The sequence below is a fragment of the Sparus aurata genome, chromosome 19 (assembly GCF_900880675.1).
Source record: "Sparus aurata chromosome 19, fSpaAur1.1, whole genome shotgun sequence".
In the NCBI taxonomy this organism is placed as follows: Eukaryota; Metazoa; Chordata; class Actinopteri; order Spariformes; family Sparidae; genus Sparus; species Sparus aurata.
In genome coordinates, this window is record NC_044205.1 from 19,477,310 (window position 1) to 19,493,248 (window position 15,939).

The following is a 15,939-nucleotide window of genomic DNA, read 5'->3' on the forward strand; positions in this document are numbered from 1 at the left end:
ATGATTGAGGGGAAAAAACAGATTTCAAAATGCATGCATTCAAAATGCAATGTGAATAGAATTATGTACAACACGAGCACTGCACTTGAGATACATTCTTCCCACTGCTACATAAACAACGTGTACACCACGAAACGAACACTAATGTTTTGTAGATGCAACGCTGGAAATGTGTATTTGATAATAACTACCAAGTGTGCTCTATTTTGTACACAGTATTTAATGGAACTTCAGCTGATCCTGGTGGGATCCTTTGTGCCGGTTTAGTAGTTTCTTCCTGAATCGCATATGAGATATTTGAGAGCCCAGAACGATGTATGATGAATGAAGTAGCATGCTACTTATACGCTTATCGTGCTCACTGACTAGCAACAGGTTCAGCAAAGGGCAGCGGCAGTAAATGAAATTCCGCACCGGGACAATATATCATCAAAAGAAATGTATGCACCCGAAACTTACAAGCCTTCTCCAGATGCGGACAAGGTGCCTGACGGGGTTGGGGGAAGGGGGTGAGGATGGGGTAGTAGGGAATAAGAGGGGGGAGTGGGAAAATAGGGGGGGAGTTTTCATATTTTCTGCTGGATGGGTGAGGAGCAAGCAAGGGGGGAGCAGCAGATTTTGTTGAATCAGTTCTATTTTCATACTGGCTGATCTGTGTCTTTTAACCATTTCACTGCAGCTGGAAAATGAAAGTACCAAGGCTAATTTCACAGTGAGAGCTCAGTGAACAAAACCCCCCACGGTCTGTGGAAAAAGGTGCTAAGTCTACTCTGTCATTGTGAATTACGGCAGTGTAATTCAGGAAGTGGGGTTTGTGTGTACGAGAGAGAAAAGTAGAAAAATACATTCAGAAAGAAAAGCCTTTTTTGTTCTTGGAGAGGTTTACTTATGATCAGCAAGTAACAGATATCTCACTCCTAACGCTCCGGCCTGTACCAATGCCACAGGATCCATCTGTGATGTGTCTGCAGTTAGTCCAGAAATAGCACCCACGGGACTTAAACACGCTCCTCAGGCCTCCTACGGGACCTTTTAAGCTGCACTGATACTGATAAAAGCCCCCACAAATCTGGCCCCCAGATACCTCGACCATTAATTAAGGTAATTAGGCCCTGGTCAGCAATTAGTTACCACAGATAGCTTTTAGCAGCGGCTGAGACGTCCCTGCTGGTGAAGGGTTTGGTTCCATACCATCTGCTGACAAATGTCACCACAGACTCTTTAGTTTCACAGACAAGGAACTGGAGAGCCGTGTTTAAAGATGACCTCTGTGTGATCCAGGCTGGCTCCCAGACTCCCACAGCTTCTGCTGCTGCACCATCACTTTGTTTGTTCTTTCTCTGGTTCTTTTCTCTTAAAAACATGGAAGAGCGAGCTCTATGAAAATCCATACGTGCTGCACGCGGCCAGACGGGAATGGGAAATGTTCACTGCACAGGGTATCGATCAAAATTAGAACATCTGGTCTGAGTGTAAGTAGTATTGATTAGAGAGTAATGCTACAATGATTTGCTTGAATTATTAAGTCCATGATAGATTCATATTGATAATATGTTTGTTTACATTATAATGTTATATACATTATATTGAAAGTGAGGATATGTCAAAATGAGGCTACACGTTTTCATACATAAAATATTATTACTGTACTGTAAGTTGATTATACATAACAGGACATTCCTCTGAAACATTTTAGAAGTGAAAAAACAGCCAATAACATCATATTGAATCTTTTGTTTATAGTATGTGTGGTGCAAATTCACAGGGAGGCAAAGCAAAAAAGCAAGACCCACTGAATAAATGTGAGAAACATTCAAACACAAATGTGGCATTTATACTAATACCAAAATACAGCAGTTTGTGTATTTCATCCCGTGGCAAAGGTGTGTGATATAAGGCGCTGTGAGTAGAACGGACTGATAAAAACAGGCTGAATACACACATTCAACCTTAGAGAACAGATCATGCAATAACTCACATTACTGGGGAATGGGAAATAAAGGATGCAGCTGTGCTACTTTACACAATTCCACATTTGAAGCAATCGGTGATAACACCATTTTCATTCCGGTTCAGTCCCATAAAATTACCATTAACATTACAACTCATGCAGAACACAGATAAATGTAAAATGTCACCCAGTTCTGCCAGGCGGGAATTCCAGTTCCACAAGATTACCATCTCTGTCTGCTCTCTCCCACTGCACCTTGTCTAATATTTCATTTACAACATTTCATAAGTTCATTTTCCCCTCACTGACCATGTAAATCACAAATCAATTTTCATTTAAAATGCTTGACTACAGATTGTTGCTGAAAGCTTCTGAATTGCGCCTCAGCAATATGGCAGACCTTTGGCAAATCTTTCGGAAGCAGCCGGGTTGGAGAGGAGAGGGGAAAAAAGTGAGATGTAATTCCTACAAAACAACTTCGGGGCCAAGTGGTCAAGGCATTTACTGGAAGCATTTTACAAGCGTTGAAATATCATGAAAACAATACACTGTTACGTGTTGTAATTCATATCAGATTCACTCCTCTCCTAGACTTGTGATCAGGAACAATAGTCTGATTATGTGATGATGAAACGATGACCTTTATTGAATATGCACAATTGTTGGTAGTATCTAATCAATAAATGCAACTAAAATACTGAATGTTGATTAAGGATATCAGGGTACAGACCATTTCAGGTTCAGGTAATAGAGGTTTTATTACAAAATATCCACATAACTTTAATGTTGAATGGTTAATTTAGTTGCATGCATGTTTCTCTAGTAATTACACTGGGGAGAAGTTAATATGTTACAGCTCAGGAGCCAAGGGAATAGAAAACAGTTGGATTAAAACGGAATCATTTTGCATGTTCCTTATTCATAATTGGAAGCTAATTTGAAAATGTGTCTTAATGAGATTCAGACTTCAGAGCCCTATCCTCTCCTACTACACCTCTACTATAAAACTCATTTAAATACACCCCGTGCATACACAGTGCAGACAGACACAGTGTGTCATGTCCACAGACTCTCTTGTATGTGTGTTTATGGCAGGAGGTTTGCAAAAAGCCTCCCTCAATGTTTACCAGTGAGGGCAGATGTCAGGGTTTGCTGTGGAGGAGCAGACTCAGCCACATCTGATTAACAATATTATTGTCCTCCTACACACTGCCATAAAGACTCATCCTCCGCCCTTTCCCTTGCTTTTTTCTTTTCTTTCTTTCTATTTCAGGCTCTGGCATCGTGCTGTCCTGTGGCATGGCTGAGCCAGAGTGACACTGCCACCATCCACAGAAACAAAACACAAGTCAAGAGCCAGAAGGTTAAGACAAACAACACAACAGCATCTTACCAGACAGAAAACATAAAAATCTCCTGAAATACTTAAGGGAAGGGAAATATATTGTCATAATATATTCATCATAATATAATTTAAGATATATTGTGTTTTTTGATATTGTTATATTGTGATATGGCATAAGTGTTGTCTATTCCTGTCTTCTTTACAGGGTTTTCTTTTCCTGAACAGACTGTTCTACTTGTTCTAAAACTTCTCTTTACCCACATAGTCATCATATCCACATTACTGATAATCATTTATCAAAAATGTAATTGTACTAAAACAAAGTGGAATCACCTTTAACCTTACATTTTGTTAGAAAAGAAAATATTTTGATTTCATCACAGAGAGTACATGCATATTTAATTAGTGAAAAACAGTCAAACTAAGGTGACCAGATGGGAATGGATGAAATCTGGGACAGGGGAGTTTGGGGGTGGGCGTGGTCATGTGGTCACGATGGCAATGATCAGTTAAAAAACATCAGTCAAAACTCAACGCTAAAATCATTTTTATTCATGAATTCAGCTGTCTGTCATTAGGACACCGGGATTCATGTCAGTGATGGATGGTTTAATTTCCCTCAATTATTCTTTTTTTTTTTATTCAACTATGTCATAACATCACCCTCACAGTAGCTGTTTTTTTTAAATGTGGCACTACTGTACACAGCCAAGAAACAAACAACGTCTATAAGTCAGGTAGGATACAAACTGCTGTACAGTCAATGCAGAGCCGGCTGAAGTGTGACACCAAAAAATTGTTTCACGACAATCAGTATTTCATGTTTTAATAGCTAATCACAACTCCGGTTTATTCAAATTTATGGGACAATTAGGAAAAGATTTTGAGCAACTGCTTGTAATTCGAGCCTGTCCCAGATTTTTCAGTCTGGTCTGATCACCCTCAACCAAACAAAAAATCTTAAATAAGAAATAATAAATCATAAGGTCTTCATCTCCCTGTCGTTTTTTTAGTTTGAAATCTGATTTAACTTGTTTTGTAGCGGATGCAATGTGCAAGCCATGCCTTCAGCCATGGTGACAGGATAAGACAATTCAAAATAAATCAGGAAAACAAGATAAGACTGCAGATAAACGAGCTAGACGGCATTTTAAGTCATTCATGCAAGGTTATTTATAATTATCTCCATTCATGTTTATTCCAGTGATGAAAATTCACCACAATCAACTTATTGAGAGTCTATTTTTTCATTGTGATCTACAGTAAAATCTTTCACCATCCCATCCCCACTGTGGATGCATTATGGTTGGGAAATATATCAATAACGTATTATCAGACTATTGAGATTAAATATCGTCTTAGATTTTGAATATCATTATACCATGATAAGGTATAAATGTTGACTTCTTTACTGGTTTTAAAGGCTTCTTTACAGTAAAGTGATGTCATTTTCACTTGTTCTAAATCTTGCCTTTGCCTGCTTAGTCATTATATCCACATTACTGATGATTCTTTATAAAAAATCTCATTGTTTTAATACTGTGTGAAAGCACCAGTAGTTATCCCAACAAAATTGTCTCAATATCAATATCTAGGGAATTTGTCATGAAATAAAGATTGAGATGCATATTGTGTATCAGATTGTAGCTTCATCGTCCAGCCCGAAGATACATGCATTGAAAGAACACGACATACATTGTATTCAAATACGCTGTGCATCATTTGTGCTTTGTAGTTATTTGTGTGCAATTATGAAAAATATGTAACATGAATTCAGAACAAATCATCAGCATGTCTGCAACAAGTGAAACACCAGGGGGTAAAATTTACTTACATCTCAGCTTCAAAACAAGACATCAGAGTATAATTCATGAGTCTCGTGGGAGTGTCTGTGAGCTCATATGTGCTTGTACAGTAAACCTGCGCATGAGTTTAAATCTGCTTGTTTGATTCTAGCCCTCTCATCGCTCCTCTGTACATTTTGATTGGTGATTTTTTTTTTTTCCCCGTCGCCAAACTGTCACAAAGGCAGTAACCTTGCACGTTTCCAAGCTGCTTATTGAAGACAAACAATAAACCACTGGCAGATATCAATGGCAGAGATGAGAACCCGGGTGCCATATCTGCTGGGACTGCCTGGCGAACCTGCTTCTGCCTGCGCTTCATCTCCAGCAGCACCTCTCACTCTCAATTATTTGGCTGCTGTCACAACAAATCAATCAAATTACCGCTCCAGGACTGTGTGCAGCTGCTCCTATTGCACCGCTAGTTGCATTAGCTTTGAAATGTATGAGGTCTACATTTTATCACTGTTATTTATTTAATGCAGCTCTCTCCCCTGCGAGTCATCTTACAACCACAGCAAAGTTAAATCATTAAAGGACGACGTGGAATACATACTGCTTGAGAACACTTCAAATTAAACAGCGATGAGGGAGAAGGGATGGGTTTGGCCTCTATTGTGTTAAAATGGCAGATGTTGATGTGAGGAAATGTGGACTGCTTGCACTGGGTCCTCTTAATACACTCCTCTACTGGCTCAGTGTGCGCACAAACAATAGCTTATTTCTTTTCTTATCCCAAAATGATCCGACAATGCACACATGAGAGAAAGAAGCCCACAATGAGCAACTAGTGTGGCCATAACAAGCCCAAAAAGGATGCTTGGAATTCTCCGGCTCCAATAAAATAATGGGTAAAGGGACACAGAGGCATTCCCACAGCAGACAGAGGTTAAGTCAGTGGCCCGGCCCGGTGATCTAACCTCTTAAAGGAGCAGCAGTCAGCTGAGGCAGAAAAGATGCAGTCTGACATGTCTAACTAGTGTGGAAACATTTGGCTCTTCCCCCAGGAGCCCACCCTTTGGTGCTGTAATGAGCACGGTGATTTCCCTAATTTGTATCACGCCAACACCGGCAACCTGCGAACGACACCGCTGAGCATTTTCATCAAAACGGCAGACAAGCCTTTGATTGGCATTGACACCGGGTCTCATTACTGCAGGTGAGTGGGATGTCGACCTTTATCAGGAAGCTTGAGTGCTGTTTTGTGTTTCCTGCGGACGAGTACAGAGGAACAATGCTCTCACCTCAGCATTAGAACTCGCTTCTCTGATGTGAAGCGCTGCCTGGCTTTCTGCTGAGAGCAAATAAGATGGGATGTGCTTATTAATATGAAAGAGCTCCAGTAAACTAGCTTCTTGCATTACCTTTGAGTGAGTCATAGAGAAGAGGAGTAGATAGATGAGACTTTGTTCTGCTTCCTCCCATTGGGCATTACATGTACAGTGCTTTGATACAACTAGTTTTACAAGTATGGTAATCATGCTTTGCTTGTTATAAAATCATGTGAAATCCAAACCTATTAAAAATGCAGCAGAAAGTGAGCATCATTCTAACAATAAAAACCTGCAGATGTTTTGTCTGCATCAGTCAGGTTTTTACTCATATCTGAAACTGTGAAAATCTTGTATGATTTCTTTTTTTCTATTCTTATGAGCTGTCATATTTACAGACCTCTAGCATGACCCAACCTACTTTTTGCCTCTGTGAAGTCAGCTAGAATTGTGTGCACTCTGTCACAAAAGATAACTTTCTCCCTTGTTTAGTTTCATTGGGAATTTGTTTTTACTGCATGTTTGCAGGCATAAATCATTCTGACAAATAACCAGTTACACTGGTGCCTGTGTTTACTGAGTCTGCCACAAGATGCTGCTCAGTTTTATTTAAGCAACCGCTCCTACTTTATAGCACAACCCTATTACAGTGATAGTTATTCATCACAGTCTGAGGGAGCTGCCCTCCTAAAGCTCACAGCAGTCCAGCAGTCTGTCAACATTCTTACAGAGCCAGCTTTTAATTAGTATGATCAAAACATGTGATCAAACATGCTGTTGTTACTGTTTGTCCTGATTTTCTTTTTCATTTTGTCACTCTCATTAAAGCTGAATATGAAAACGTAAAAAATGCAAAAAGAAACTGGACTGAAAAAACTTTTTGTATCATACAACGTATTAAACACTGGATTCTTACAAAGACTATAACAGACTATAAGCATGCTGCTTTGCAGTCTAATAGAATACAATTCCTTCACCCTTAACCGGCCATTCCCCAAGACAAACAGCCTTATTAGTTGGTCATTAGCCGCCTCATTACATTTAAATACAGCCATTGGCTGGGCTCCTCCTGGAGTCTCATTACTGAGCCGCACAGTTGTCTTGTGTCTGATCTGACGATAATTAGCTAGCAGCGTGTGCTGTAAAGCACACTTGCTCCTGAGGTCGTGAAATGAGCTGACTGCTCCCCGGCGACAGCGCGGCGCTGTATTATATGTGTGATTAATCAGGCCTGGAGACCCAGAGGGGCAGGGTGGGGAAGTGAGGGGGATGCTGGGGCAGAGGCTAGAGTTGCAGTTGTCTGACAGAGGTGCTGTGCCAGCAGGCCTCATTCAGCGGAGCTGTGATGAACTCAGACAGGGGAGAGTGGAGGAGCGTCGCGTGGCCAGAGGGGCCCGGACACAGTCAAGACATTTAGCTTCACTCGTGACTTGTGTCACTTTCTCTCCATGGAGGTCCCTTCAATGCATCCCCTTCAGATAAGAGGACGTGCGAACAGGCAGTCTGTCAGTCCACACGCTTAAAATAAGATCTGCCACAGCGGCATTTCTCCACAACAGTTTTTTTTTTTTCACTATCTCTCATGGATGGGGAATTTTATCAGGACACTGGATTCCAGACTGTCTGTTGGTTTATTTAGCAGTGGACAATAAGGATGACTGAGAGGTGTTTGTTTTGGCGTTCTGACACCCTGACAATGTGTTTGTCGATCAGTTCATCAGATCACTGAAGCCTCTGGGTTGTCCCTCACGCACCAGGAGGAAGATCTGTTGAAGTGTGAGTCAGATGGGCCTGCTGGGCCCATTATCGTCCACTACTGATGGATACATTGAAGGGCTCACTGGATAGATGCGGGTTTATTAAAAGCTCTGCCCACAGCGATGGCTGCTGTTATTTATGCATGTTTGTGTCCATTAGGCTTCTACCTCCACATTTCCTCACTCAGGCCTTCTGTCCATCCATTTCCTCACATGAAGGGATCCTTCCCTGCACTTTGTGCTGCACTGACATTATTGTAATCTTGTTCCTAAAAACACACTGCTTTACATGTAGCCTGGCATCTTTTTACATTAGTGCGGCTCTCTCATCCAAGATTCATGACAGACGGTTTCCCCATCCATCCCTCAATCTAATGGTATAAAAGAGACAATGTTTTAAACATTAAAATGAAAACCATTTACAACTATGATCAAAAGAGAACACTTGGGCATTAAAGTTTAAAAGGCAAGGATAAGTACAGCCATGTGGATGGACAGATGAGGTGGAAAAGAGATAAAAAAGTGAAGTACAGTGCACTCATATGCACAGGAAAGAGGCATAAAGTGCTTTTGCGCTGCACTGCAAAACGTTGACCTGTAATTAATATGGTTGTTCCTCTGGGCAAGTTGAGGATAGCGGCTTTTTGGGATACAAACCCCTGAAGGATTCCTACCTGCTCGGAAGCTTTGTAAAGCATTTTTCTCAAAGAAAAAAACAGAACTGTTCGGTGTCATACAGTGAACATATAACAAACTCTTGTCGGGATCAATATTTCTTGTATTTATTCCTTATAGCTCCTTGTGTCTCATGTTCAATAAATCATCGTGTGTAAAAAGTGTTACGTGAGCAAGAGACCAATGTCTTTTTAGAACATCTATCAGCTTCCTGCAGTAGCTGAATTACTCTCGACTTTCTTACTGTGATATCATGTTGACCCTGTTTTGTCAAAGGAAGGAGTTTTTCTGTAGCTTTGTGTATACTTGGCCCTGTTTCTTACCTTGCAGGTTCTGGAGGGGGAGCGTCATGATGCCCCCTGCAGCAGCAGCAGCCACCAGGCTCTGGATGTTGGCTGTGGGCAGGGAGAGGACGAGGCCCTGCTGCCCGCCCAGATGTCCGCCTGCGTTGAAGGGGATGAGGATGGGCTGGTTCATGCCTGGCGCCGCCCCGGACATCACGCCACCGACTGCGTTGGCAAGCTGCTGGGCCACCAGGAGAGACTGCAGCAGACACAAAACACAAAACATACATGCATAGCATTACAAAACTATATAAAGTAAATTATTTACCGTTATCTTAATACCCAACCTAAAGACACAGTTAAATGAAAAAAATACTTCAAACTCTAGTTCTTTGTACTTAGGGTTAGGGTTTTATTGGCTCATTTATCTTTATTGTTACATGTTTAATATTGTTTTATCAAAATGCGTCTCTTTTCTCTTCCTGTAAAACGTATAAATATTTTTGATGACTGTGATCACTCTTTAATTTGTAGAGGTTTAATAATTTGTTGGGGCGACTAGCTAACTCCACCCAACAAAAACACACTTGACCGACAGCTGGTGTGGGTAGCTAGCAAAGCAGTACAGTCGGTGGTGCATGTGTTCTAACAGCATGGTGTGTGTGGAGGTCTGCAGCTCCCTCTACAGCCTCGCACTGTTCAGCTTCTTTTCACTGAGCCACACCAAGTTTTTCACGATCCAATCACAACTTATGAATTACATTTTTTAAACCCTACTCGTAACTAAAGCCAGCCCACATATACTGTTTCATAAGGCATATACATCATTTGTAAGTAAAAAACATGTCATTTCTCGAGGGGAGCAGGTGGAGTCGCGACTATAACTCATTACTGGCATGTAGATGTCTTCAGGCTGGGATTGTTATCAACCATGTGACGTTAGGGCAGACTGAACAATGTATATTTGAGTTAAAGAAGCTTAATATGCTCCAACATCTGTTTCTCTGTGACTTTAAATGCACTGCGTGTAATTTCTGCCACTAGGGGTCTGTCAATCAAAACAAAAGACCTAAATAGTGGGTGAGTTGTTGTCTTCCTCGCTGATGAAAATCTATCCGAGGTGAGTCAAAGCAGAAACGTTCATAGATGAGGTAATGTTTAAAAGTTGTATGTCACGTTAAGCCCTGTTCACCGATTTCCTTCCTCACTCTCTCAAGTAAGTTATAGTGACAGGCATCTAAATGAAACAAAACCTTACCTATAATAAACTGATTGATTTATCTGAATTTGGACATGTTTGGTCCAAAAAAGTTTGGATAATCTAAGTATATAATTTAACACAATATAAAACCAAGGTCTACTCATTTTAGACATCTTTAAATGTAAATATTAGATATAAAGTTTTCCCTTTAAAAAATTTGTCAAATTTTTTACAAGTATCTTTAATGAATATACAATATTATGTAATGGATTACAGTAATATCTTTTTCAAAACCATGGCTACAATGCTGGATTAATCATCATCATGATATTAACAGTTTATATCACAAATTGGAAAATATATCAAAAATCACGTAAAATAATGATATCATTGAAAGCACTCAACAATGCTTTATTGCAGTTAAGTAAGTATTACATAGACAAACGTTTCATATTTGTAAAATGGGTTATAATTACAGCTCGTTGAAAATCATCAACTCCATTATTTTGGAGAACAATAACATGATAATATTCATCTGTAGTCAATAAATCTAACTTTACATTAGTGCCTGTTATTACTTTAGTGATCTGAGAGATATATTTTCAAATTAAGATTATGACTATACACTGTTTTTATACCCTTTGATGCTTAATTAAGACGGGTAAGGCAGTAACGCAGATGTGACCAAAGTGACTGTATCACTAATAAATGTGTTTTGATGAATGCAGCTGTTTGCAGATTAATTTTGTTCTTCGCTATGTCACAGACTAACAGTCAAAACACACTGCCGTTGGTACTGACAGAGATCAAATCCAATCTTTGTGAAAGAGCTGAGAATTTTTCTTTCACGGAGATGCAGAGCGATTTATGTTTCATCCCATTGAACAAATCTCTGGTACCACAGAAATGTGCCTGAAATACACAGTGCTTTTTGAAAAGAAAAAAAGTAGCAGTACTTCACCCTTTTGATGAGTGATATAACACATCACTCCCGTTCTTCATGTATCCATTCATTCATATTAGTTAAAGTGGAATCTGTGCAGTCGTATCCATAGAGGGAAAGATATGTTATCAGACGTATCGCTCTGAGATATTTTACACAGTAGAAGATCTCTTCAAATGTATTTTCCGAAGAAGTGGGTTTGGAAATACACCAACACATTTTTCATCGAGAGCTCTGAGCCACAAGTGGGAAGGTTTGCACCGTGGCTGAAATCTCCATGAATACAATGGGATGACATCTTAAATTTCATTCATTCTGATAAAACCTTTTTTTCAAATTACGTCAGCGTTTGAGCATGTCAAACTGAATTTACACAGGAGGCACGAGACAGGAGATACTGGGGATGCTGCAAAATCCAACAGTATTACTGTTTAAACATGGTATTGTTTGGGATAAAATAATAAAAGTACATTGTCAGCTTGTGTTGTGTCCACAGCGAAGCAGCCTTTAGATGTTGCTAGGTAAGCCTGGCTGCACTGTGTTGACTCCTCCACTGTGACTTACGTTCACAAGCCTTTAACTCCAATTGTCAGCTATCTGCTTCTGTTTTGCATGGTGTGTCTGCAGCTTGCACAGGATGCAGAGCGGGCTGACTGGTGCGAAGACCCCACCATACTCCCCGAGCCTGGTACTCCTGGGTGACAGGCGTGTCACTGTGATAACCCTGCATGGTGCAGAACGCCTGCACCCGCTCCGACATACATGTGATCACAGTTTAGGAGGTACGGGGTCATGCGGGTTTAAAGCCACAAAGCACGGCGAGATCTCAGGATGAAATATCTGCACTGAGAGACAAACGAATACCTGTCTGTGTTTCTACGGTGTTAAAAGAATAAAAACACACAGCGAGGTGACTGTTGCTGGCAGAAGTAATCACACACACGGTATAGGATTCGTCTTTCTCAACATTTGCTTTGATACGCAACAACAGTGCATAACAAATGACAAAATCTGACGCTTCTGAGAGCATTCAAAATGACATTTGCCATTAACGTTAAAAAATGAATTAATAATTCGGGAGTTCAAAGAATCCTCAAAGGACCACAACAAAGGCAGCCCGTTTGTTAGCTGCAAGTGACATATGTTTAATCTCGCATTTTAAACTAAATGTAATCTTGAATCGAAGCAGCGTATAATCAAAGACACTCTTTGAACATTTCATCTCGGAGTCAAACAAAATGAGATTGCCAGGCTTGACAGCAAAGACGGCCTCACATATAAGGGAATAACATTAAAAGACAATTCTGCAATTATCAGATGTAGCCCTGATTTATTTATCATTACAGGCAGCTTTGGAGAAACAGGCAGCTGTTAGGAACACAGGCAGCTACAGAGAGAAAGCACTTTGGAGATTTTTGTTTTAAAGCATGCAAGTGCTCTCAGTCTTTAGGCTGTTTGTTGTGCCAGTTTAACACTGATTATGATCTTCATCTGAGGTGAGAACACCGTACGTGCACACGTCACAATCAGAGATAAGAATACATTTAGCATGGACATAATGAGCTCAACTTTGCAGCCACACAGCACACTTTTACTACGAGAATCCCCAGCATCAGTCATCCAGATTTACAAGCAGTTCACCTTCTGCCTTCTCGCCTCGTACTCTCACTCCTCCTCTCCATAGGTGCTGTTGGAATGCTGCTGTACAGTGCTTGGCAGGCCTGACAGCTGCGTGTTGAGAAGTGGTCTCCTAGGGGCCACACGGACGCACAGACTGGGTGTGTGTTGGGCTGCGGATGGGGAAGCAGCCCAACTCAGGACTGGATGTGGTACCCAGCCTCTCTGCCCATCAGGGGAGAATAGGCCCTTCTATCTGCTTGGCAGCTCTGGCACTGAGAAATTGCCCATAATCACCCAGATAGCAGACTTTTGTCATCCTAACTGCGAGTGGGAAACAGAAGGAAGGTGGATTCATGTTGGGTAAACTACCATCGGATAATGGTTGTTCGAACAATATCCGGCTCTGGAGCGAGAATCTATCAAAACATATTGATCCTGGAACAAGAGAATTGGGTATGGCATGCGGAGCGCCTTTGTTTCTGAAAAGTGTTAGCTTCACAGAGACTGTACTGACAGCATTAATATATTAGATGGTGACTGTTGAGAGCCGCCTGCTGAGGCTCAGACTCTAACTGCTGCCTGCTCGAGATGCTTTCCCTTTTGTGCTTATTTCTTATCTATTACCAAAAAAGCGGTTTTGACTGCCGAAGGTACCTGTAATCAGAAAAGTGCTTTTAATTAAGCTCATTCTTTATCTCCACTTGCAGCAGATTGACTCCTTCACTGGGGATTTCTCACCCTACAAACCTGCCCGACAAAACTGAACGGCTCTCCTCCTCTCATGTTTCCTCTTTTGTTTATCCTGATGAGGATTGACTGTCATTGAGTAACACTGAGTGCCGGCAGAATGGCCTTATTAAAGAGGGTGGAGGAAACCTGACGCTCTCAGTGTGTGCTTGTGTGTGTTGAGTGGTGACATTGAGCAACACTAATGAGATAGATGTTCATTAAACATCGCCGAGCCACCAGGCCAATAAATCTGATCAGATAGGACAATTCCTGATTGAGCTATTAACAGGGCTGCGGGCTCGGGCTCTTTGCTCCCCTGCTTGTTTTGACACGGCCTGTATTGTCAGCTCATTAGCGCCACAACTCAATTACGTCTGTAGATGATGTGTGATGACAAAATACTTTAGGATTTCACATTTTAGCTGGTATATTCATGGTGTGACAATCTGTGAGGGAGCATTATGTTTTGTATTTCACTAACCATAAGCACTAAAAGAATATGAATGTAACAAATCTAAATTAATGATTTTATTACTGAAACTCATGAAATCTTGACCTTGACAGTTATCTCATTATGGCTGTAATCTTAGTGTGCTGATTCAGTTTATTTTCTTTCAGGGTTTTGTTGTGTACACGAGTAACAACGGTCATCAAGTGAGAAAAGAGCAGCTGTGACGGAGCCCACACCAAACACAAAGAGGAGAACGTGGACGGCACCAGACCCATCATCATCAAAAAGAAGGATGCTTAAGCCAATTAGAGAACTCAGTCCTCCTCTGACTTCTCTTGCAACTGGCGCCAATTTGTGCAATCATTTATCATCATTACAGTGTCATACTGATGGTTACGATACAACACTGCTACCGTTAAACCAAACAGGGTGTACTGCTCAGAATAGAAAATATTGTGAATTTCACACCTCCCTACACTACCTGCCTAAAGACAGTCTGACACACAGGCATTTTGACTTTGCAGTCATATTTTGACCTACTTTGCAAAAACGTTTTATCACTGGACCTTATTTAAGTGTTACACCTTTATGTCTGGTGTACCCTTCATTCCCGACTCCTCTAGGTGTAGACAAGGTTGTTGAAACCTGATGAGGCTGGCAGCTCTTCGCCTCAGTCTGTTTAATGTTTCACAGTAATTTTTTAAAGCAGACAGCAGTTTTTTTCTGAACTTAGAGCCAATGAAAGGCTGCCTCCGGTCTATGGATGTACTACAGTGTAACTGGTTCTAATACTTGCCTTTACCCATTCAGTCATTATATCCACATTACTGATTATTTATCAGCAATCTCATTGTGTCAACATTGTGTGCAAGTACCAACAGGCATCCCTACATCACATTACCCAGTATTGATATCGAGGTATTTGGTCAAAAATGTTAGGTATTTGATTTTTTTCACCTAGTGCTAGCATTCATAAATTGCTTTTAAGGAGATTTAAAAACACTTAGTTATATATTGTGTATTGTGATATTATCTAAAAGTATCAAGATATTATTTCAAGCTCATATCGCCCAACCCTAATCAGTATTTTCATAGGAAAAACTAGAAACTTCAGATGCAAAAAGAACTGATTTATTATACGTACAAAATATGAAAAAATTTATTATTAACAGACTTTGTAATTCTAGAGACTTAAAGGGCTGGAACAATTATTTTCTAAATCAGCTTCCTCCTATGACTAATGGGATTCTCCACACACATACTGTTTTCTGGCAAAGTTATTATAGTTTGGGTTATTTCACATTTGAGCAGGCAGGGCTCATTTGGAAAAAGGTGAAGTCACGTACTTCAACGCAGGACTTATGCAATATTTTAATTAGTTGGTTGTTTGATTACTGTCAGTCCAATCTGATACAACCATACCCAGTCAATCATGAAGCAGATTAGTATTTGAGTGATAAACTATTAATACATATTAATGATAATAGTAATCATACATTTTATATATATATATATATATATATTAAATAAGCAGTGATAATCTAACTTGAATTTCATTTAACTCTGGCTTAAAGTTTTCCGGGTCTTTTAATTGGCTGGCAAACAACCTGCATAAATCATGAGATAAGTTGATTCTTTTTACATCTTAATAAATTCTACTTTACTGATGTACACTTAGGTTAGTGTGCAGGCACTTTTTTCTCTAATATGTCACAATTTTAGCCACACATGCCTGACACTGCTGTTTGAGACGACCCGGTTCAAGAGTTCAAACCCCTAACATTTTATTTATGCCGTTTTTTTTAAACTTTTATGTTAAGTTTCTCCAGCTCTCTGTAAGTTTAATGACAAGAAGGCTAACTACTCCA

General features: G+C 40.3%; 1 protein-coding gene across 5 annotated transcripts in view; it reads right to left on the reverse strand.

Annotated features, from left to right (window-relative positions):
• Positions 1-15,939, reverse strand: part of pou6f2 (POU class 6 homeobox 2) — an 81,918-nt gene that overhangs the window by 43,770 nt on the left and 22,209 nt on the right. For all 5 annotated transcript variants that reach the window (XM_030398654.1, XM_030398652.1, XM_030398655.1 and 2 more), the window contains one exon: positions 9,167-9,386. In XM_030398654.1, the coding sequence (XP_030254514.1) occupies positions 9,167-9,386 (220 nt within the window). The remainder of the gene's footprint in view (positions 1-9,166; positions 9,387-15,939) is intronic.